Genomic DNA, 25,023 nt, shown 5'->3' on the forward strand with positions numbered 1-25,023 from the left:
TGGTAGAGCCAGCCCTGCCAGAGGCTAACAGTGCAATGCGGGCAGTGGTAATAGATGATCAGCAGCACATATATATGGCTTTCACGTATAAAATGGGAAACTTTCCCCAAAACAAAGATTTTGGGCAGAATATAATGAGTCCTGTCATCAGAAGCCCTGCGCAAGGACTTCTGCTTATGCAATGGGTTCACCTCCTGCAATTTACTTAGGGAGGGGGGTCTGAAGAACCTATGCAACAGCTCATGGGGGGAAGGAGAAGAGGGACAATGCTTGCCCTGACGCAATGATCGCCTTAGTGCAAACACTGAATTCCTCGCAAAGACTTTGGTCTTTGAATCAAGCCTCCCACCAGAGAAAGTCTCCCACTGCAGGTGTGAGTCAACTGATGAAGAGACACGTTCATCACTTCCTAACGCCTTGCAGATGCTGGATCTTAGATTGCCTCTGAGCATGTGCAGAGAGTATTTCTACCAATATTATGTGGCTATAGAAAACCTAGATAAGTCAAGAATTTGGGAGAAGAGTATTTAGGGAAGAATGTTCAACTCCAAAGTGTGTTTCAGCCTCCTTACCAAGCTTTACAGTAAGTAAGCACTAACTACAGCATTTGCTAAACAGATAAGAGCCACCAGATTCGCATTGGAAGCAATATGTAGTACAGGGGTTGGCAACAACTCAGCACCTGGCCCTTAAGAAAATAATACACACACACACTCTTACTTTATTTTATTTATTTTAATACCCAGATTTGGTTGCTAATCCCTATTAAAATAACATTTGGTTTAGCCCTATGTCAAACACATTTGCTGAAGGGGTTAAGATGGGAGGTAATTCCTTTTCTATTGCAATCTTGATGTAGTGAAGAATTGGTTCAGAACATAGTTATCCCTCAGTTTTCACATTTCTCTGAATTTTGTAATACAATTATTGGCTCCTCTCCTCAGTGCTGCATGTGATCTATACAGAGCACCCCCACATTTACAAAGTGTTTCCTTGGGAATGAAATGAATGAAGCGAAATTTCATAATGACTATGTGAGTTACGTATGTTGTGTAATATTACCACAGAGGACACAGAAAGAAATGACATCATTTTGGCAGAAGACGAACTGCAGTAGAATGGAAGCAGTGCTGCATGTGATGTATACAGAGCAGAAGGGGAAACAGTGCCTTCCAACAGTACCTAGGTGGGACTGACTACGTACAACATAGTGTTACTACAGCACTTCCAGGGAAATGGTACTCGTTGGCTAAATAAGCATGATTAACATTACATTGTTCTAAATTTCTTTTTCTCTTTTATCACTTTCATTTTTTTAATTGGTAGGGCTATGTTATTTATTTAGCTAGATAAATCATGACCCACCCATACATTTAGAATTTAACCGCAGGAATAACTCAGATGCACTGGCTGATTAATTTCATACTAACAGTGGCTTGTGGAATCCAGACAGCAACACCAGGATAAAATATTTCCTGTTTGAAGAATGCATGTAAAAGCCCCAACTTCAAAAGAAGGGGAACAACAGAATAACTGTCCAACCACACATTCAAGTGAGAAACTTGGCTTCATTACTCCAGCCCTGCTAGCCAGTTATGTTGAAGACTAGGGCCCCAATCCATGTCTAGTCACTTACTAAATGAACTTGTGCCCTTGGGTGGGGGTGCACATCTATATCAGATGTGTCTATAAAGTTCAATATGGACCAGACGAGCATCACAATCCACTTTGGGCACCCAGGAGAATTGGAGATTCTCTAATGTGCCTAATATATGCTTTTCTTCTAAACTTTCAGGTGTGGACTGGAATCCCCCTGCCACTCACCCTTGTACAAGAGGTTTGTGCTCACATGTTGGAATATTTGTCCTTCTATCTGACCCATGTACCATCTTGTAACGTCTTTCAAGAGTCCCTCAATTATCAAAAAGTAATTCCCCATGTACTGGGGGTGAGTGGGAGGGAAAACAAATATAACATGCCTTCTGGCTCACAGAACTTTTTTTTCATCATTATCTGGCTCCTGCAATGAAACCAAATGCTCATATAACTGAGGAAATATAACACAGTAACTCTGTGGATGCTAAAACACACCTGGGTCCAGCCAGTACTTGGATGGCAGACCACAAGAGAAACCTACAATGCTGGAAGAAAGGAGGGGTATAGAAGGAAATAAATATAAGCTAGATTCTGACATCCATTAATTTATTGGGTTTAGAAGGGTTTCCCTCTGCTCAAACTTATAATGCTATGTATATTCGATTCTGTTTCAGAAATCAGTAGTTAAAATTCTGGTAACTTTTCTTCCACCTACCTAGAGTCTTGTTCATCAATCATAGACCTAAACTATTTCACACCAGCTCCTTGGTGCTTTTGTAAAAGTAGCCCAGGGAGCTCATTATGTCAAGCACACTATATATTATCTTGCCTTTTTTTTTTTTTTTTTGATAGTGTACATTTTGCTAGAATGATCCTGATGGCTTCTCACCATAGTTTCGCTGAGAGTCCCAGATGCCACTTTGACATTGCATATTTTAAACAGACAGGAGACAGCATTTGGGCTTATTATCTTGACAAAGGTCAGCTGGTAAAACTGTTAGGTCTCTGTTCCTCTTTAGTGTCGTGCAATTCCAGCATTGCTGCCGAGCTGATAAATAAATTCAATCAAGTTTCTGCACAAAAGAAGCTCTGACAGACAAAGAAAGGAGAGGTCTGTGTGCGGCGTTTCATAAGGGCAATCAATGATTTTATCTCTCTAATGCAAAAGCATTAGCAAGGATTTTACCCTTGAGTGCCTTAACCTCAAGAGCATTCATTTTACCAGATCTGCCTCTATAGCCCCAAAGTGGCAGGACTCCATTGAAAGCACAGCATTAGGAACATTGATTACAAGAAATGGTAAACAAAAGGATGTTGCAGTGCTCTTAAGGGCCACTCATGGGGTGTGTTTACATTAAAAGCCACCCCTTCTTGAAAACCAGCAAACAAAATTACATGAAGCCTGAAATCATTCACTCCTTTACAACAGGTGCTGGATTTGGCAGATTTAATAAAACGATTATTGTGACTATCAAGATTATTGCCTGCTGGATCAGGCCAGTGGTGCATCCTGTTCTCACAGTGGCCAACCTGATGTCCACGGAAAGCCTGCAAGAAGGATCTGACCTCAACTCAGCCCACCTCTGATTCCTAACAACTTGAATTCAGAAGCACAACGCCTCCAATATTGGTGGCTGAAAATAGCTATCAGGGTTAGCAGCCCCAGATAGCCTTAGATGATGATGATGATGATGACAATGATTGAATTTTGTACATTAATAAATTTATGTGTATTATATTAATGTACAAAATTTATTCTTCATCATCATGATTATGATGATCAAGAATATATCTTGCCTTACTTAAAAGAAAAAGGCAACTTAAGAGGACAATTATTTTCATGGGGCATGGGGGAGGACAGCACTTCGTTATCATATTAGTGCCAGCACTGTGTTTTGGGGTATCCTGCGCAAGCTGCCCAAGCAGGCCCTCTTCCCTGAGTTGAACTACTTCCTCCTCAAGCTTGTTGGCGCTGCTCATGTGCTTGTGCCCTTCCTCTAGGCCCAATCTTCATGGCTGCCAAGAGCATAAGGGAAAGGCAAGTGTTGGCTGCTGGTCCTTCTCCTTGTGCTTCTCCCCACCTCCTCACCCAGAAAGTGCAATCAAAGAAGCAGCAGGCCCCATGGGTAGGCACTGCAGTGTCGCTGCCCCCCCCCCAAACAAAGGCAGCTCTTGATTCCAGTTTGCAAAACCCGGTTTAAACCACAGAGGAAACTGAAGCTGATTTCTTACTGAACTCTGCTGCTTGGATTCCCAAGGCAAAGCAGGGGATGGAAGGGAGGTGGAGAGAACGCTTGTTTATGGAAAACCTGCATGTCTAGAGCACTCTTTATGCACAAGCTTCAAAACAATACAGCAAACACTGCAGTTCCATGCTATGCTAAGGTCTAATATCTAGTAATTTTCACAACCTGAGTGAAAACACAACACAGGAAGGTGTCCAGGAGGAGCTCAAGCCCCTCCTCAGAACTGCTTGTGCCCCCTTTGGAAGAATCAGTTTATACTTCATGAATTACACGCCTTAAAGAGACTGGATCTGTGGTCCTATATCCTGCCTCAAACAAGGGGCTTCCCTGTCTGCATTCAAGCTTGAGACTTTCTCTCTCTCTCTCTCTCTCTCTCTCTCTCTCTCTCTCTCTCAGAATTCAGTGCATTCTACCAGATGTGACCTTTCCAAACAGTGGCGGCTGTGCTTTTGCATCCACGTTCCATATCGGACAACATCTCCAGCCCATCCATCAAAATGTCCAAGTGGTGATTGCATATCTTCATATGGAGAGGGAGTCAATTAAGGGTGAGTCATTAATGTGAAATCATTCCACTTCTCCCAAAATGAATAGAAGTGAATTGGCACAGTGTTGGGCCAGTGCCCACTTCTCAGTTGAACAGGAGTGGATCAGAGTGGAAGCACAGAGACAGAGTGAACTCATTTCATAGATAGCATCTCCAAGCCCAACATGGTAATTTCAAATTTTGGAAATAATTTCTTATGACAAATGAATCCACTTCTTCTCAGCCATTTTCTCATCAAGGCATTTCACTTCATCAATGCCAACAGTAACTGCTTGCCTTGGCAAAAAAACCCCAAAAACCCAAAGACAACAGAAGAAAAGAGAGAGAGAAGAATCAAGAACCAAGATGGGGCAATGCCAACTCTGAAATGGGACTCCTGACACTTCGTGACCTAGAGAGGCAATGGAGCTTGGCTCCAGCAAATGAGCTCAGGGAATTCAATGGGAGAGAAGAGAGATATGACGTTCAAGGCTAGTTCACACATTTACACAGAGGCAAAGCTAGGCTTACTTCCAAGTATACACTCTACAGAACGGGCAGCCAACAATTAGTCTCTGATAAGTAGACCTGTATGATGTGCATGTTTTTAGATGTGCTTCCATCACATTTTGTCTTTACAATATTAAATGTATACTTAACACGTCTTACTGTAAGTGCACCTCAGTTGTGGAAGGGGCTCCCCAGAAATCTAGCATCTGCACTGCAGCATTTTCAGCACCAGATGAAGACCTCCCCTCCGCTCAGGGCTTTTCAATCATCAATTTGCAACTTTTCTTTTCTTTTCTTTTTTAGTGCTTTTAAGATCTTTGGTACTGTTGCCTCCCCACTTTGTAGGTTGAAATCTGAATTTACTCTGTTGATGGTTTTATTCTGTTTGAGATTTCATTATTTTTTATTATTTTTTATATCTTTTTAATATATATATATAAATCACCCAGAGAACCTTTTGCTATTGGTTGGCATATAAATACAGCAAGTATGTTAAAAAAAATATATAATGCAATGTAATGTGTGAAGTGGCTTGTTGATTTATGTCCATATAGCCCAAACCTATGCAAGGCTGGCTTGGCTGAACTACATGGACTATATATTATGCAAGTATTTTCACAAAACATTTGAGCCTAAAAGTTTAAATCTTCCCTCCCATACCTGCAAGCACATATGGGATCATACTCCCAATCTTTTCAGCAAAGAAAAGGGAAGGCGCTTTTCTGAGTTTTCCTATACAACTCTTCTTATATAAAAAGCTACTGATAGGAATATTTCCTATTCCTATATATTAATTTGGAGCAGGGATTAGCACGGTAATAATTAAAACAAACATAATTATACTTATCCCTTCCCCTCTGAAATTAGATTAATGATGGTGATATTTCCGCACCAAAGCATGCTTCAGACATCATTGCCTGTGTCTGGACTAAGCAGAGCTGGAAGCACACAGCAAAGGGGAACAGGAATCGTGCGTGGATGAGTGGATTCATTTCTCCCCCCTCTCTTAATTCACATGGACAGATCTGAGAACTCCCACATAGAAAAGGAAACAAGGATACGTTTCAGTGCTGCCAGAGAAATGTAGGTGCACATTTTAATTTCCTTGAGAAATTATTCCATTCCAGTAAGCAAGCAGGGTGTGTTTGTGCCCTACTTTACTTTAAACAGAGATGTCCTCTATTTCAGTGTTTTTCAACCACTGTTCCGTGGCACACTAGTGTGCCGCGAGATGTTGCCTGGTGTGCCGTGGGAAAAATTGAAAAATTCAAGAGAATTACTTTATATATAGTCAATATAGGCACAGAGTTAAATTTTTTAACATTTTCTAATGGTGGTGTGCCTCGTGATTTTTTTAATGAAACAAGTGTGCCTTTGCCCAAAAAAGGTTGAAAAACACTGCTCTATTTAAGGGGTTGTCCAGTCCAATGCCATCTCAAAGATAAATAAGAAGGGAGAGTAGTTGTTTTGGAATTGCTCAAACACAAGAGCACAAGATTCTCAATCTCAGGGTCTGAGATTGTGCTCAAACACGGTAGAGCACAAGATTCTTAATCTCAGGGTCATGGGTTTGAGACCCATGTTGGGTAAAAGACTCCTGCATTGCATAGATGACCCTTGTGGTCCCTTCCAACTCTGCAAGTCTATGATTATGTGATTCTAATAGCCCTGAACAGGAGACTGAGCCAACACACAAGTCAATGGGTGTGTGTGTGTGTGTGTGTGTGTGTGTGTGTAGAGAGAGAGAGAGAGAGAGAGAGAGAGAGAGAGAGAGAGAGAGAATTGCAATGTTTGCTGACAATATATGTTCAAAATGTTCAAAGTTACCCCGATCATCATCAAGCCACCTTCCTTGTTTAGAAGAGCACAGATATCGACTGAGTACAGCCACGGATTTTCTGGCAAGGCGAAAGCTTCCTGTGCTGGACCACAATGAAGTTTACTTTTGGTGCAACAATGCATGACAATTCATTAAAGGCTCTGATGATCACATTATACACCCAGTGTAAAAGTTCCCTCCCTGCCCCCCCCCACATACTTGTGCTATATGAAATCAAGGATACAGAACCACAGATCATTTTTCAATTGTTGCATCACTGAAATAATAAAGATGGGTGGTTAGGCTTTTTAATGAATGTTTTATTGTTCTTTCATCCTCCCTAAATGTGGATTAATTACTTGGTTTATTTACAGTACATTAGGAAATTCAAAGGAACCGTCAAGCACTCAGGGTCATTTGCCAGGATATGCTTTTTCCTGCTCCAAAGCTGGAGGTCACTCCTGCTTCTTAAAAATATTTACATAAGTCTTATACAGATGTCACATGCAAGAAAGACAAAGGAACTTCAAAGGTCCAACTGAATGTCTTCACAGAATCATAGAATTGGAGAGCTGGAAGGGACTCAAGGGTCATTGAGTCCAACCCACTACAATGCAGGAATCTCAACTGAAGCATCCATGACAGATGCATGAGCAAATTCCATGATTTAGCCATGCACTCTGTGAAGAAGTACCATATTTTGCCTGCCCTGAATCTTCCAACATTCAGTTTCATTATATGTCCCTGAATTCCAATTAAAATAGCAGCCACCAGCAGTAGCACTTGTTTACTAGACCAGCTTCTTTGTCGCTGCTGTACTCAGATGCTTCAAGGTAAGGGAGGAGGAGGGAAGCCACCATTGCCAGAGGGACGGGGGGAGCCAGGAACACTTCACTGCCACTGCCACCAGGAAAGTCCACCACCTCTTGTGGGAATCTGTTCCACTGCTGAACAGGTATTAGTGTCAAAAAAAATAATCTGAATGTATAGTCAGAATTTCCTTTCTTGCAAATTGAAGCCATGGGTTCTAGATTCAGGTAGGTAGCCATGTTGGTCTGACACAGTCGAAATAAATAAAGAAAATTAAAAAATTGTCTAGTAGCACCTTAGAGACCAACTAAGTTTGTTCTGGGTACGTATAAGCTTTCGTGTGCACACAAAAGCTTATACCCAGAACATACTTAGTTGGTCTCTAAGGCACTACTAGACATTTTTTTTAATTTATTTTTTATTTATGAAGCCATTGGGTTTGAGTCCTACCCTCCAGAGCAGGATAATAAAAACAAAAACAAAAATAAAAGTAATTTTTTATTTATACCCCGCCCATCCGGCTGAGTTTCCCCAGCCACTCTGGGTGGCTACCAACAGATATTAATAAAGATAATAAAAAAGCAATAAAACATTAGACATTAAAAACTTCCCTAAACAGGGCTGCCTTCAGTTGTCTTCTAAAAGTCAGATAGTTGTTTATTTCCTTGACATCTGATGAAAGGGCGTTCCACGGGGCGGGTGCCACTACTGAGAAGGCCCTCTGCATGCTCTCTCCTCTATGTGACTATTTCTTCTTAGTCTCCTCTTTTCCAGGCTAAACATACCCAGCTCCTTGAAGGGCTCCTCATAAGGCTTAGTTTCCAGACCCCTCATCATCTTGGTCGCCCTCCTCTGCACACATTCCAGCTTGTCAGCATCCTTCTTAAACTGTGCTGCCCAGAACTGGACACAGTATTCGAGGTGTGGTCTGACCCAGGCAGAATAGTGTGGTACTATTACTTCCCTTGATCTGGACACTACACTTCTGTTGATGCAGCCTAGAATAGCATTAGGGGTTGGTGGGGGGTGGCTGCTGCACCACACTGTTGATTCATGTTAAGCTTGATGGTCCACTAAGACCCCTAGATCCTTTTCACAGGTACTACTGGCAATCCAGGTGTCTCCCATCTTATATTTGTGGAGCTGGTTCTTCCTGCCTATTGTCCCTATTGAAATTCATTTTGTTAGCTTAGGCCCCATTCTCCAATCTGCTATGGGCATACTGAATCCTAATTCTGTCTTCTGCAGCATTAGCTACCCTTCCCAGTTTGGTGTCATGTGCAAATTTGATGAACATCCCCATAATTCCTTCACCCAAGTTGTCTTATTTTGGTATAAATTGTTTCCAAACTACATCTTTAGAAAGCAATGGTACCTACAGGAGCACTTGTGTGACTTAGGATACCAGCAAACATCTGCCCATCTCCAAGTTCCCCTGTCATCCAAGGTGCACCTGGTGACTACTGCCAAGATATGGGAGGTGCCCACCAGCTGCACTTTCCAGAAACAACTGATGACATTTTTGTTTCCAAGCTAGATGAATTGGTCTCTGCCCTGGGTTTCTTCTTTGTATTGTTTTAAAATGCATTTGCTACTGTTTCCTGTGTTGTCTTTAGCTGTTTTGATTGTATTTTGCATATCACCTTAATACACATGTGGAAAACAATAAATAATAAATAAATACAACTGATAGAGGGATATTTTTGGTCCTGGTGCCCTGATTTTGGAGTGCTTGTCTTGCCAGAAAAGTTCATCCGGTGCCTTTCTTTATGCCACTTTAGCATCTGATTGAGGACTTTTACTCTTCCCAACCCTTTAATTCATTCTGTTCCATTTTCTCTCCCATAAGAATAACCTCACTAATCCTATGTCCCAAAACAGGGCATGCACATCTACATTATCCCTGCCACATGCCAGTTAAGCTTTGGTGTGGAATCCTCCAGGGACGATTCTGTTAGGATTCTTGCTCCGTGTTTGCAGTCATGGGATTGTTGTCTATCACATGACGGTGTATGTTTTCATTCCACAGTGTGGGAAGTGACGGAGACAGGATGTTTTGGTATTACTGTGTTCCGTGAAGTGAGACTATTGTCCTTTGTTCTTTCTCTCTTTGCTGTCTGATGAGAAAGAAGAAGGAGCTAAGTCAGAATGCTCCAAGTGTATTATATGTAAATAAAGTTGTTTAGCCAAATGTTGTGCTACTGAGGTCTGTTATGCAAACTGCAAATACTCTGCAGGATCCCTAAGTGTGCTGATGTCTCTTGGTATCAGTCGCTGTGATGTTCGGGCTGAAGAAAGCTTTAGAAGCTCCTGAACGACAGACCAGGAGGGAGAGAACTTGCCAGTCGGGCATGTGTCTCTGCCAGGGTCCTACACGAGAATAGGATGATCCTAACAGATTCCACAGACTCTCTAGCTTGTTCTCTTACTGAATAGCCTGGATGTTCTTAACACTGAACTGAAATGTAGCTTTCATGAAATGTACAATAATTGCTTCTTGTTCTATTCATGGTGGAAATAGCTAACAGTTTGCCATCTTTGACATGAGGTCCTTATACATATCTGAAGAATTTCAACACATAATATCTTTTCCCCAGGTTGAACACCCCAAGTCACAGATCGTTAGCCATCTTTATAGATATCTCATAAATTCTTCAATCTTACATCATATTTCTTCAATTGCAATGGTGAGCAATGAGTACAATGTTCCTGAATAGAGCAGTGCATATGTTCAGTTACTTGTACAAAGGATGGCGGCTTGGACACCTTTTGGGGGGGGGGCTATTTCACATTGGAGCCCTGCTATTTACATCCAAGGCCACCTGCCTTCTCACTTGCATCCCTTACTGGGGATGAGGGGATCACAGGCCTGGGATCATAAGAAAATTAGAAGTGACCTCTGTGAAGCCCACAAGCAATAACTCCTTCCTACTCATGTTCTGATATTGTTTGGAATTATCTTGTTCCACTCTGGGATGCAAACCTTAGTGGCAGCTATGTCCATGCAGAGAAACGTCCCTGAACACATATATAGGTAGGAGGCATTTTTGCTATGACTGAGCATTATCAGATGAGCACTATGAAGTTAGATTAGATGACCCTTGGGGTTCCTTCTAACTCTACAGTTCTATGATTCTAAGTCAAGAAACAGATATTATGCTGGAATAATAGTGCAAGGAAACATGGAAGGTATTGCTTTCTTTCACAAAGGGAAGATTAATAATACATGTATCTGTGAACAAATGTGTCCTGATATATCCACCAAACTACATCATCTTCCCAAGTAAAGAGATTGGTCTCCTATAGGTTAACTACTAAATAGCAAAGAACAGTGAAAAGTTTTTCTTAAGAAATGGGAAACACTGAATAAAATTTGTAGTCACATCTCAGACTCCCATTCCGCAGAGAAGAATTGGGAAAGGATGCTTGCAAATTTCATTTCAAATGCTCTCAGATTTTCTAGCTGTCAAGGAAGAAAACACAGTTGGGAATTGTCGGATCGATGAACTGCCTTGTCAGAAGGTCCAATCACCTAAAGACCATGAAATTATCTTCCCCAAATGCTGTAATCAACTCTACTATGCAATTAGGTGAAAACACACTTTGACACAGGAATGGGTAACATTACAATCCATTCATCTGAGAGTTAGCCACATTCAAAGACAAAGAGAGTTACTTCTATGAAGACATGTACAGGGTTATATTGTAAAAGCAGCTGGGATCCCAAAAATATACATCTCAGGTGTCAAAAGCCAGGGTAAAGAGGTGTGTCTTCAGCATTTGCTGTAAGCTGTATGATGAAGAACCCAGGTACACCTCTGTGGGGAGCTCCACAATTTAGGGCTGACACAGAATTATCTCTCTCAGCCCACCTCCAAACTGAGTTTATGAGGGCAGTTAAGCAACCAAGAGAGGCCCCCTCTGCTAATCTGACTGGGTCTGTAGGAAAGGAGGTGGCCTTTCAGGTATTGGGGCCTGAGTCATTCAGGGCTTTAAAAACTATTGTGAGCACCTTGAATTGAATGGCTCTGATTACCGGTATTCAGTTCTGCATCTCATTCAATCCTACTTTAGCTGATAATACATTTTCTCTGTGGTTTCAGTTTACTAGATGGTGCCCACCAAAACATTCACGAGAGCTCCGTCTCCTGGTATATCTTGCCCTTTTTAGAGTTTAATAATCTTTTGAGCAATTGTATTTCCAAGTGATATCTAGCCTTGCGTTGCGAGGCCCCATGACCACCCCATTCCCTAAGGTGCAAATAACTAGACAACGCACAACATATTGGTTTTGGGATCAAATAAGGCCACAATTTCATTCTCTACAGATGTGAAGGTTTGGCCATAGGCACTGAGGCAACCGCGCATGTCACTCCCGCTGGTCTCCTGGGAGGGTTTCTAAGGGTGAAGCCAATGTCAAATTGGGGTGTCCCCCAAGCGGTCCCTGATGAAGGAGTGGTATGACCCTAGCCCCCATCTGGGCATTGGACAGAAGCCACTCCCCCTGGATCCTTTTAACAGGATACTCTTACCCATGGGGGGGGGGCAGGCGGAGGCTACAACCTCCCCTCCAACCAAGACTAGGCTTACCAAGTGCCTATCCACCTTACAAAGTTGTGGTGATTGCTATGAGGTAGGCAAGAACCCCAATGACAGAGCCAGTTTGCCTGATGGGGAAAATTCCTGCCTGGCCCCTAAATCCGGTGACCGACATAGTCCACAGCAAGGTCGTATCATCCACACAAAAAGACCTTAATCTGAGGGAGGGTTGGTTGGAGAACCGGCACTGTGAGAGAGAAGCCGAAAGGCCCTTCAGGCCAGGCATTTATCCTTGCCCTGGGTGCGGTGCCAAGCGCAGCTACTGGTCAGTTGGCACTGTGCCCAGGGGAACACCCCCAAAATTTCTGCCACCATTGGCCAATTCAGCAGCAGAAGGACGATCTGGCCTACAATAGGCCAGTTCACAGGGGAGACCTGGGGCCTGCCCGCAAAACCGCCTGCCCAAGGGAGAATGAACTTAACCCACATGGTCAGTATCCTTGACTTGGACACCTTGAAGAAATGTCCAAAACATATTGAGCACCATCTCAACTAAGTCCTTCATTTGTAGACAGTGCAGACAGTCTTGAAAACAGCCCTTCCTTTTAGTCATAGAAGAGAGACAAGACAAGAGCTTTGCAACTCACTTCACATAGTAAATAATTTTGTAGCACTTCTTATTACCCTGTAATTTTATAGCTCCTAAGTTTATTGGATACATAATGGGCAGATGTGTGCTGTCATTAAAGAGCTTTTAGGAAATGCTGCAATAAAGGTACTCAGCAGATAATAAAATGGAAGCCGAAGCCCTCTGTTTACCACCACATAACCAACAGCAGATGCATTGCCCTTCGTAAGCAGCACCCAGCAAAGTAGATAATGAAGAACAGTTGGTGCCAAGGTTAAGCAGGGAGATTCAAGCAAAGATAGACCCTGTGTAAGTTTGGCAAACTATACAGGCTTCATAATTTACCCATTCCAAGGATTCAAATGCCAGTAATCTAGAATCATTTGCAGACTTTCTTATCAACAAATTGAAGACTTGCCTGGTTAACTGACTCACTTTTGACTGGATATCAAATAATCCGCTGATGATATTTATTGCCACATGGTCATGTGTACTTGAACAAGAATAATATGCAATGAGTTATCAGACAGCCTGCAAGAGCCTTACATGGTCTAGTTACCGGTAGGTGGCCAAAAAAAAAAGAGTCAGGTAGGTGAGCTTTGAGGATGGGCTCAGGGCTGGGACTGGGCAAAGACATAAACAGGAAACATTACTGCTCAAAAGGTCTTTTGGGCCATGGAGAAGTTCCTATGCCAGCTGCTGGTCTATGCATCCAATCTGGCTATATGAGGAAGTCATCAGTGCAACTGCCCCCCCCCATTTTAGACACTTTACTACACTCAACTTGCAACTTGCATGGGAATTACATTCCGGGGATTGTGTGTAAAGTCAAAATCCTTTATAGTTAGAACAAACCTGGAACTGCCCTCACACATCCATCCATACTTTTCTAAAGCTGGCACACTGAGTAGGCTTTGCAAGTCAACTATACACAGCCATCTAGGAAAGGGTTTAGCATTTGCAAGCATTATAAGGAAAGCATTATTGGCGATTTACTGATTTGATTACAGAGAATTACATACAGCTCCCAGGGTCAGTTCTTAACACAGGCTTGCAGCAGGGTTTCCACCTGTCCTGTTCTAAAGGAAGTGGAGGGAAGGTCTGCAAGCTGGGCAGTGCTTACCAGGACAGTGTGCCAATAACTCTCTGTGCCTGAATGTAACACAACACAGGTCCACCCTTAGCTACCACTTGTATGGGAAAGGCCAGGGGTGTCCTGGACTGAGAAGCATACAGGGGTATGTTTGAGCTTCTTATTCTTCTCATAGGCACTATCCAGCAGCTGTGCCCTTTGCAAATATGTTACTCAGAACTGAGGGTAGAGAAAAACCACAAAAAGCAGTCATGCAAAGGAGACAAGGACAAAGTTAATGAAAGCTGAAGAACCATGAAAGTGTTAATGGTCTGACTTGTATGTTCTATCCAGAGAACCATGACATTTTAATGACTTAAAAAAAAGGTGGTGCTTCAAATAAGTTCTGAGGCAACTGGAACTGACAGAGTGATGGCACTGTGCTCCCAATTTGCCAGGGTTTTGCTGATATTGTTTTAATAATCCCAACTTGTTAATTTCCGAAGAGTGAATAGCTGGGGGTCAAGCTTAAAGGTAAAGGTAAAGCGACTCCTGACCATTAGGTCCAGTCGTGTCCGACTCTGGGGTTGCGGCGCTCATCTCGCGTTACTGGCCAAGGGAGCTGGAGTACAGTTTTTCCAGGTCATGTGGCCAGCATGACTAAGCTGCTTCTGGCAAACCAGAGCAGCGCACAGAAACGCCGTTTACCTTCCCGCCGGAGCGGTACCTATTTATCTACTTGAACTTTGACATGCTTTCGAACTGCTAGGTGGGCAGTTTACTGGGACCCAAAGCATTTGACCTGGAAGCCTGCCCTCTGATCTCAGATGTGTGGAAGCAGGGTTGTGCCAACACAGTGGGGTGGCAATGAAGCTCTGCACATACTCTGGTTGGGTCTGAATGAAGTGGTAGAATTTACTGTCAATGCAATGCTGGTCAATAAATTAGAAAAGCAACTCCCTGTGAGTAGAAAAATAGTGAAGCATGGCGTGGGCTAGGCTATGACATTTCTCCTTGAAATACTTTTAATATTTTGTTGCCTTTCTTCAAAGGAACACAGCTGCTTCTGCCTGCAATGTGCTGACCTCCTCTCAATTATGCTGCATGGTTAGACCAGGCCTTGGAGGCATTTTCATATTTACTACTGCATCCTGTGTGCCACAACTATATCCCTACACTGAAAGCAGGTTGTGGGGCAGCGCCCTGCCTCCAGTTAATCCCTGCACCTTGCTTATTTGTTAGAATCAATATATCTTCACAAAGGGGAGCTGTGGTTGGGATGTGCAGAGTATTAACTTCAATTTGCTTTGTTCAAGCAATGGTACATCGAGACAGCGAAATACATCTATGCTGCAAGGCCAGTGAATTCTCCAATGAACTGGTGTGCTTGTAACACGTATGATTAAAACTTTCTTCCCTCTACCACTCTAATTAATCAATTGCTGCTTGCAGGCTTAGCTGAGAAGCCTGGAAATGTATTTCAGGTGAAGTGTCTGACATTGCTTCCAAGCATCCCAAGGGTTCAGTACCCCATCTGTTAGATTTTCATTAATATTATGTCTTATCCACTTGCCCCAAAGAAGAGCATCTGACTACATCACATCGGGTTTGCATGCACAAAGTCCCACATTTAGTCCCCAGCATCTCCAAGTAGGACTGGGAATCTCCTTTGTATGAAATCATGGAAAGCTACTGCCCATGAGTATAGACAAAACACGGCTAGATGGACCAATGGCCTAACTTGGTGTACTACAGCCTCCTATGTTGCTATGCTTCTTCTAATCCAGAATGTGGCAGGTAGACTGGGAGTAGCCGCCAGCACCATATAGCATCGATCCTAAAGGATCTACATTGGCTTCCTGTTTCCGAGCACAATTCAAAGTGTTGGTGCTCACCTTTAAAGTCCTAAACAGTCTCAGCCCAGTATACCTGAAGGAGCATCTCCAGCCCCATCGTCCAACCCTGACACTGAGGTCCAGCTTTGAGGGCCTTCTGGTGGTTCCCTCACTGTGAGAAGTTTCAAGGAACCAGGCAGGGGGCCTTTCCAGTAGTTATGCCCACCCTGTTGGATGCTGTGCCATCAGATGTCAAGGAAATAAACATCTATCTGACTTTTAGAAGACATCTGAAGGCTATATAGGGGAGTTTTGATGTCTTACTGTCTTGGGGTGTAAAGCTGGGATTCCCTTCCAACTAGAATCAGGTTGCATATAAGTGTAAATAAACCTTCCATCATGAAGACACCACAGTCTCCTCTGTACCTCATTCCCAAGAGGAAACACAGACCCTGGGTTAAAGTGTGCCTGCAACCCCTGGAATCTCACACCACTCATGGAGATTAGGGTGGTGTGTAACAATATGTTGCATTTCCTTCAGAAATTGGCATTTCCGACATCAACAAATCCATCGCCAATATAATGAAACTGATTTGAATATGGTGCACGCTCCATGCTTCAGTCAGGGCTATGCTTGGGTCTTGTTTCCGGAAAAGCCTGCAGACTATGAGAAGGTGGCTTCACATCCGTGCAGAAACACACATCATCTCCATAATCCAGATCTTTCCGTCTGCAGAGCACCTTCATTAGCTTAGCCGCCACAGCTATTGCGTTCACCTATCGCTGCAGCTGCTGTCAGACTCTCAAGCAAATGAGAATCTGATAGACACAGACAATGCTAATTGCTCTCTAAAACTAAGCAGAACTTTTAATGCCACTGTGACTCCATCTGTCCTTATTCCACTACCAGCCCTCTCTTTGCACTCCCTGTCATCTGTAGAGCATCTCACTCACCCTTGTTTGCCTTAATGAAACTGACGCAACACTGTATGCCAATAAAGCCTTATTGCTTGTGCATTAGGACCTATTATTTTCATTTTTTATTATTAGTAATTGTATTTATTTATACTCCGCATTTTCCCCTGACAGAGACTCAAGGTAAGAACAACTAAAAATACGGGGGGGGGGGGAGAGAAGAGACATTTAAAAAATTAAACATTGATAGGATTAAATATCTCTCTCTCTCTCTCTCTGAACTATTAAAACCATATCAATAACTGCAATGAAAGCAACACAGCACCAGCCCTTTCATTAAAAGCAGTAAGTTCCCAAAAGGTATTCATTTGCCAGCAGAACAACAAAGAGAGAACTAGTCTTGCTTCTCTAGGGAGGGAGTTTTAGAGTCTGGGAGCAGCTATTGAGAAGACCGTTTCCTGCATCCTCACCAAGCATACTTGTGAGGGTGGCGGGATCGAGAGAAGGGCCTCTTCTGAAGATCTCAAAACCCAGGCAGGTTTGAATGAGAGGAGTTTTTTTTGGGGGGGGGTACCTTTGCTGTGTTAAATGTGCATTCTGTAGCTTATCTGCTCTGTAATGCTTTATTTTTCAATCTTTAAAATAATATTTTTTGTTTCCTGTTAATTATGTTGTTTTGAATCTACACTTCATATTTTATTCTGGATTGTTTTATTTCATGTTTTAATGTAGGCTGGAAACCACTTTGAGATATTAGTACTACTACTCCTACTAATAATAATAATCATAATGTCCTTCAAATAGCTTGGACGCAAGCCATATAGAGCTTTATATGTCATAACCAGCACTTGGGGCAGGGGGAGGAGAGAGTGGGTTACTGTTAGCAAAACAGGCATCCATTCTCTGACGCACAATTCCGAACATCCCGCCATGTCACTACAAAAACATGAATTCTCTGACAGTTTTTGATGGTACATTTGTCTTTTTGGGGGAAATAATGAGCCATGTTCCAAGCTAGGGACACACTGGGGCCTTGGGGTATATGTGTATCAAGCAAGACAGATGTTTCACAAGGCAGGGTTTCTTTTACTAATTACTCAATTTAGCTCTAGTTCTCATGGACAATTAGGCAAATTCATTGAGGGGCAGGTTCATGCCTAACACCAATGTCTCTAATAGCAAACTTGGGTAGCGGGGAGCAGCAACAGAAATGGAGCCCAAACAGGGCTGCTGTTAAATAAGGAGGAGGCAATGGCATGTGTTTGGGGGGGTTGTGGGGGGGAGGGCACTGTAATTTGCAGAAGCACCAAACAAACATATTTAAAATGTAAGGGAGCCAAAAAGTCCTCCAAAACAGCCCGAAAGGGTTTGAACATGCTCAGCTGGAAACGAAAAACAGAAAACCAGGGAGAGGATATAATATTCTAACGAAGGACATGGATGCTGTTTAACTGGAACCCTGAACTGAGGCACTTGTGCTATGAAGTGAGGAGGATACCCTGCAACATCTTGCTGCCCATTATTCATTTTATTATTATTGCTTATTGAATTTGTTACGTCGCTTTCTCTTGCCTAGGGCAACCCAAAGCAACTTACAACCAAACAGACAGACACAAAACCCCCACAAAGATACATTAAAACCAAGCGGGAGAGAAAGAAAGACATACATTAAAAACATCCCACCCTCTTCTAAAAGGCCACAGATAGTTAAAGGTCAATGGCCTGCTTATAGAGGAAAGTTTATATATGATGGTGCCAGGCAAACCTCCCTGGGGAGAGCATTCCACAAATGGGGAGCCACCGCAGAAAAGGCCTGTTCTCATGTTGCCACCCTCCAGACATCTCATGGAGGCGACACACGAAAAAGGGCCTCGGGTGATGAAACAGGGTCCAGGTTGATTCATATCACACTTGCAGCATAGAATCTCACACACAGAGACAGTAAATGTTGGGTGCATAGGGAGCAATTCAATGCCACACTGTTACAAATGGTCCATCAGCATAAGTATTTTGGCCTGCCCTCAAAGCACTCCCTTGTCATGGCTGGACCATTATTTTGGTGAAGTTTGGACTGGTGGTGTCAATTCCCTCCTGCAAGAGTGGTGGGCCTGTTCAGGTGGCCTGTCCTTGGAAAGTGAGAGAGGCTGATAGTTTCCTGGAACTAACTTAATGTTGGTTCTGCCTAATGTTAATCAGTCCTTCAGTGTGGCAGCACTGAACACCCTGCTCATATTAGGAAGGCAACTTCAGTGTACTGTTCTCAGATGCTGCTTAAAACCCTTTTTGTTTTGGCAGGCCTACCCAGGTATGTAAATGTACTTTAACATGTATCTCTCCAGGAGGCTGCATGTCCACACAGTTCTGGCAAGCCATAGTTTGGCTTACTGTGATGCACAAATAAGGCATAGCAGGATATCAAGTAGAGACGGGTGAATCCATCTATATGTCCAGCAAGTGGTACTTTCACATGTGTCTGCTAAATACATTCCATCTTGTGTCTGCATTCATCTGCAAATCTTTTTTAAATAAATAAATACACAGCTGTGGCAGTAGCATATCGAAAGGCAAACTGAAGCAATCCACCACTTCTCAAAATTGTTCCTTCTCCTTTCTTTCACATGGCTTCAGAAGCATCCTTGCAATAACTTGGATCAAAAGGACTGGGAATTTCCTTGGCTCCCAGAATCATGCAACAGCTTCCTGAGCTAAAGGCAAAAGGAACTCAAGTGTTCCTATTCCTTGTTTGTACACACACACACACACACACACACACACACACACACAATGGGCTATCAGTCTATACAAGAGAGAGAAAAGGAAAGATAGACCTAGGAGATCCTGCCAATGGTTCACAGCCAAGGCCTTGTGAGAGCATTTTAGATAAGATTCCATTTTATCTCTACTATAATATTACCAATAAATTTGCCTCAGAAAAAAGGAAATGGGAGAATTTGTGCTACTACTTTGGTTTGGCTTTAAAAAATAAACCTCAAAAATAACACCTTCTCACTCAATTCATTCTGTGCACGGCATCAGGAACAATACAAGCATGACAATAAATGGGACCGTCTGGAATTTGAACAGTGTATAGATCAAATGCCTTACATTTGCTCAACTTCTTCTCATTTAGCCAAGAATGGACGTGTCTCTTGATTGTCTGCACCAGAAATAATTGTGCCTCATATATCCCCAGTCAGACGCCTTTAAGTGACCAGTGAGACAAGACCATGGAGAAATGGCCCTGTGACACCTGCTGTACCCAGTGTATCTGAAGAAGTGTGCATGCACACGAAAGCTCATACCAAGAACAAACTTAGTTGGTCTCTAAGGTGCTACTGGAAGGATTTTTTTTAATTTTTTATTTTGTTTTGACTATGGCAGACCAACACGGCTACCAACCTGTAACTGTACCCAGGAAGACTCTGCTCATCTCTTAACTGATTCCCCTGTGGTACAGGGGAACGTCAGTCCTCATTGATAATTCATTTGGATCTGACAGTCAAATGTTAGCACCGGAACAATACACAGAAAGGGACAAAATATGCTCTTTCTCTCTCTCTCTTTTTCTTTCATGTGCATGTAGAAAACCAAGTTTAGCATGATCCTGCAAACCACCGTGGAATATTTTATCATTGTCAATAGTATGGTGCCCTCCAGATATTGCAGAATCCCAATTCCCATCATCCCAGACCATTTCCTGTGTGGGCTGGGATGGACCGGAGTCGAACTGCAACAACTTAAAGCACCTCAATGGCTACTCTTGGATGTACCTCGGGGCTTACAGTGGTATGTGAAATTCCCACAATCCTTTTCCTTCAGAAAGTATCAGAGGGATCATGAGAACCAGAGGCCATACATGCAATAGCTGGTAGACTTCATGCACACCCTGAATGTCCCACTACATGTGCAGGGCATACCACTGGAAAGGATCTTTAAAAGAATGGCTACACATTGGAGGCTGTAAGGGTTAGTCTGAACCGCTGTTTTCATATGTGGCAGGACTGTAGGGGAAAGTGCATTTGGGCTAAGTTAGTGTGCCACATAGTGTGGCCCAGTATAGCTCAGGACAGAAGTTCCCCTCTCTGGCTGCTGGACTTACCCCGCTCACACGTTCTCCCCCAGTAGCCAGTGCCAGTGCAGTCACAGATGAAGCGATTCCAGCCATCTTTGCAAACAGCATTGTTCTTACAGGGATAGCTGTCGCACTGCTTAGTGTTGTGCCGACTGCAGGATGATTTGACCCCAGCAGCGTTCTGCTGTTCCGCCAGCTGCCGGATGTTCTTGCTCCGCCCATCAATGAAGAGATCTCGGATGCAGCCCACATAGCCATAGTTCAACATGGCTGTCCAGAGCTCAGTAGGGAGGACGAGGCCTGCCCGGTTTTCAGGCAGTCCGCCCAGATACATGTCCCCTTCCAGATCCAAGATCTCACTCTCCCCGCTAGCAGTGAAGGGTGTCCGTCTGCTGTTCACTGATATGGTGCCTGAAAGAAAGAGATCACGTCAGCCAGCTGCCACAGTTGTGGCACAAGTCAAGTTCCCATGGCAGTTTGAATCCTGGTGAAAGGATGGGGTTTTGGCACAGGAGAGTGAAGATGTCAACTGAGACAAAACACAGCTGACACAGGAAACTTGTCCTGAAATGCTTTGCTGCCCTCTGCTAAGCCTGTCAGACAGCAGAGGCACAGAATAATAAAACTGATAGGTTGGAAGACAAACGAAGGACGTCCAACCCAATCCTCTGCAATGATGTAGGAACCTCAAACGGCTATTTTTGCATATAGCCTTGGAAGTCTTACATCAACAATCTGGCAGTCTGGCACAGGAAGATTTGGGAGGAAGAGCAAGTGATCTCTTTTAGGCTCATGCTGGAACTCAAGATCTCAAAGATTAATGTGAAATAACTGCATCACAGAGCACTGGTGCACCCCTAGCCCACAAATTTAAGCCCACTCATGTATAGGAAAAGAATGCATCCTGTAGTTTTTCAAATCACAGTGAGGGCAGAAAGAATACTAAGAAAGAGGGATCCATAGCTTGGTTAGAGACCATATTGATCTGCATGCTGAAGGTCCAGATTTCAGTTTCTGGAAACTCTAGGTATAAGGGAACTGAAATCCTGGTCTACAGACCAGGAGCAGCAGTGGATTGGGGTCTTCCCACCTTAGCTGCTACCCAACTGCTGACCTTTTTTCATGGGCATTACCATTTGGAGATTGCCCCATTGACATAGATGGGACATTTGGGACAAGCTTCTTCCTCTAAAGAGACCATAAAGCTACAGGATCTCCTTCTATTAAAATCAGAGTAATATTGTTTAAAATCCCATCTACTTAAAGCAGGAAAATTCAGCATAAAAGTAGCTCTGTCCCACTAAAACCACCTGTACTTTGAAGTGCTGAACTATGGTTGGATTCTGCACTTTCTAATCCACCCACAATACAGCATTATTGTTCCGTTGATTTCCATAGAAAATAGCAAAGCTTGTGAGCACACATGCTTCACATAAATGGCTTAATGAATACAATCATATAATCACTAACTGAACCCCATGTGGCTTACATCTGAGTTGACATGTATAGAATTGCACTATAAAATGTTCAGCTTGGGTTGGATTCTGCCTTGTTCCTTTTTCTTATGCTAAATGTTGCTACCCAGAGGCCAGATATCTGCCATATATGTAAGCAAGACTAAGAAGCAACGAATGCTGCTGATAGAATTTATCCTTGCAAGTTAATTAAATGCAAACCAAGCTACCCCACACAAAAAAATCAATTATTTGATTACTTATTTACATCCCCATAAAATGCTAGAATTTCTCAACAACAAGCACAGCTGTTGCAAACATGCTAATATTAAACTATAGTAGGGTTGAAGAAAAAAAATACAAATTTCTCCTAAACCCCAGAAAATATTTTTCTGGCTAAAAAAATAATATCTAAGTAAACTAGAGAATTCTGTACTATCTACTGAAGGTACGTTGTTTTGAAAAAGCAGAAGAATTAAATTCCAGCACCATTCACTCCATATTCAGTCTCCCTTTATATATGATTCCCAACTGCAGTGTGGATTTAAAAAACAAAAACTTGGAAGATGGAATGACATAAGGGGATACAAAAAAATAGAATCTCTACAATGAATATAACAGCAAATATTTAAATGTCCCATAGTACCAAAGGAATTGAATGCCTGCCCTAGGAATTTGCAACATCCCTCCCACCCCCCAGCTTTTCAGCAATAACCTTTGTTACTGCTTTTCTCAAAATCCCATGGGTGTTTCATCTTAGAAGGAACCTTAACATTCCACCTGGATTATGTTGCAAATTAAATCTGATGACAGTATAAGGATTTCCAAAACTCTCTTGTGAAATTATACTAGATTTATTTATTCCTGCTTCCCTTGAGATTCTCCAGATGCTCCATTTCTGGGGAAAACACGCGTTAGGAGGAACTTCAGTGGCAACTCTCTCCTGACATAGTAGTGATGGTGGCTAGGTTCAGAATTACACGGTTCAGAAATCAGCACCCCCAATGCTGAATATCCTGGCGCCCCTTCTAAACAGGACTCAAAGTCCTCTAAAGTTCAGCACAATTAGCAATCGGGTTTGACCATCTCTGGTTTCTCTGCCACATACCCTTCACTTTTGCACACAAATTAACAGGGCAAGAGCAATGGCAGTGGGACGAGGCTCTAGTGATGGGGTCATAGCAGCATCCCAGGTGCCAGGATTCAAAGGAATTGTCATGTCCAGGGTCCCTGCCCTAGAAGAGGAATTGCTATGTATTGTTATCAGGCTGACCAGCCGGCAGTTCCCCAGATTTGCCTTTCATCCTTTCCTGAAGACAGAGACATTTTTCAGTCTCTGGTCTCCAAGAATTCTCAGAGGTCAAAGACCAATGGTCTTTGATCCTGTTCTTCAACCATGGTAAAGGGTCTCTGTTTCTATAGTTGGCGGTGTACTATTTCCAGGAATTTTTTTCTACATACCTGATCTGCCATCTCTCTGAATATCAACGTGATACCATTCTCCATCATTAGCTTTCCTTTGAGTGGCCTTCACTTTGACTGTTCCAGAGCCCATGTCGAGAAGTAAGTAGAGGTTCCCATCCAAGAGTTCCACTGCAAAGAAGTCCACTTTGGTGTTCTTCTGGCTCCTGGAATCCTTCCTCTCCTGGGGCTTGCCATGGGTGAAGAGTATAAGACCATTTGGCTCCGTGGTGCGGAAGTCAAAGGAGATGGACCCCATGCGCTTGGTGTTCCACTTAGGCAGGCTAATGTAGGCCTCGGGTGTCTCAAAATTGATGGGGTCCAGTGTGGCCACGTTCTCACACATGAACTTCACCTCCCCATAGATTTTCATTTTTGTGTCACCAATCCTCGCCAAGCGAGACAGCTCCAGACGGATGTCGTTATTCTTATAAACAACCTGTCAGGGACAAGGGAAAACACCATACATCAACCCAGGAAATAACCTACACTTTGGAAATACGTACCTCTCAGGATTGGGGTGAGCTTGCATGGGATTCTAGGTTACGACTATGTTTAGGAATAACACTCATTGGCATTGTGTAGCATCCAGAGATCACACAAGAACAAGAGGCAAAATTCAGAGAAGCTCAGGCCCTCAGTGGTACTCCAGCTTCTTGGTTGTCCTTGAAGATGTCTAATCTCAGAGCTGGACCTACCTCCTTCTTCCTGCTCCCCATTCACCCTGCCTTCTAAGCATAACAATGAGCTTTACATCCCTTTTAAAAATGATTATTGAAGCTTTCGTCTGTACTGGCGGTCTCAGTTCAATCACTCTCTCTAATAGCAAACTCACTTTGTGAGTGCTGATGGGATGCTAGCCAGAAAAGGCTCACTGAGAAACAATATGTCAGAAAGAAATGGTAGTTATTGCAGTCCCAGTCACAGCACCCCCACACCCATGCAGTGTCTCCAGCTAATGTGTAATGAATAAACTCAAGTAGACAACAATTTGGGTCAAAAATGGCCACAACTTTATTGATTCCAGATGTAGGTGGATTTTGCACTGGGTATATATCCAACTTCAGCCCTCGGCAGAGGGTTGAAATGTTTTCAGTGTCGTACCAAGGATTAAGGCATCCCCAAGATGCCAATCTACTGAGGTGGCCAGCCTAAGGCTGCTGCTGGAAGCTCTGTGGCTGGCCTGCCCCATAGTCAGCTTCTGGACAGAGTCTTCCAACCACACCCCTTTAACAGGGTATCCTGAATACACCACTGGTTTGGTCCACCAGTTACTGTCAGCGCACTGCCTACACTTTTAGAATTGCCGTCTATGTTTTGAAGTGCTTTTCAATGTGGTGTTGGCCTGCTTGCTTCTGGTCCAGTTTGTTGTAATCCACTCTGGGATCAATACAGTGAAGGGTGGGCTTGTGAATATGATTAAGTAATCAATAAATATCAGCAGGCTCAAGGAAACCCCAAGGTTTGCAGAAGTACAATGAGTATTTCAGGGCAAAAATGGCCATGGGGGGGGGAAACACACTTAAAAAACAGGCCAGTG

The 25,023-nt window shown here is 43.1% G+C and overlaps 1 protein-coding gene across 1 annotated transcript in view; it reads right to left on the minus strand.

Moving 5' to 3' along the window:
* LOC117042274 (neurexin-3-like) overlaps window positions 1-25,023 on the minus strand; it is a 632,640-nt gene that overhangs the window by 232,794 nt on the left and 374,823 nt on the right. Inside the window, exons 9-10 of the mRNA XM_033141809.1 lie at window positions 23,484-23,922; window positions 20,596-20,979 (exon numbers count right to left, since the gene is read on the minus strand). Coding sequence (XP_032997700.1) covers window positions 20,596-20,979; window positions 23,484-23,922 — 823 coding nt within the window. The remainder of the gene's footprint in view (window positions 1-20,595; window positions 20,980-23,483; window positions 23,923-25,023) is intronic.

The sequence above is a fragment of the Lacerta agilis genome, chromosome 1, assembly GCF_009819535.1.
Source record: "Lacerta agilis isolate rLacAgi1 chromosome 1, rLacAgi1.pri, whole genome shotgun sequence".
In the NCBI taxonomy this organism is placed as follows: domain Eukaryota; kingdom Metazoa; phylum Chordata; class Lepidosauria; order Squamata; family Lacertidae; genus Lacerta; species Lacerta agilis.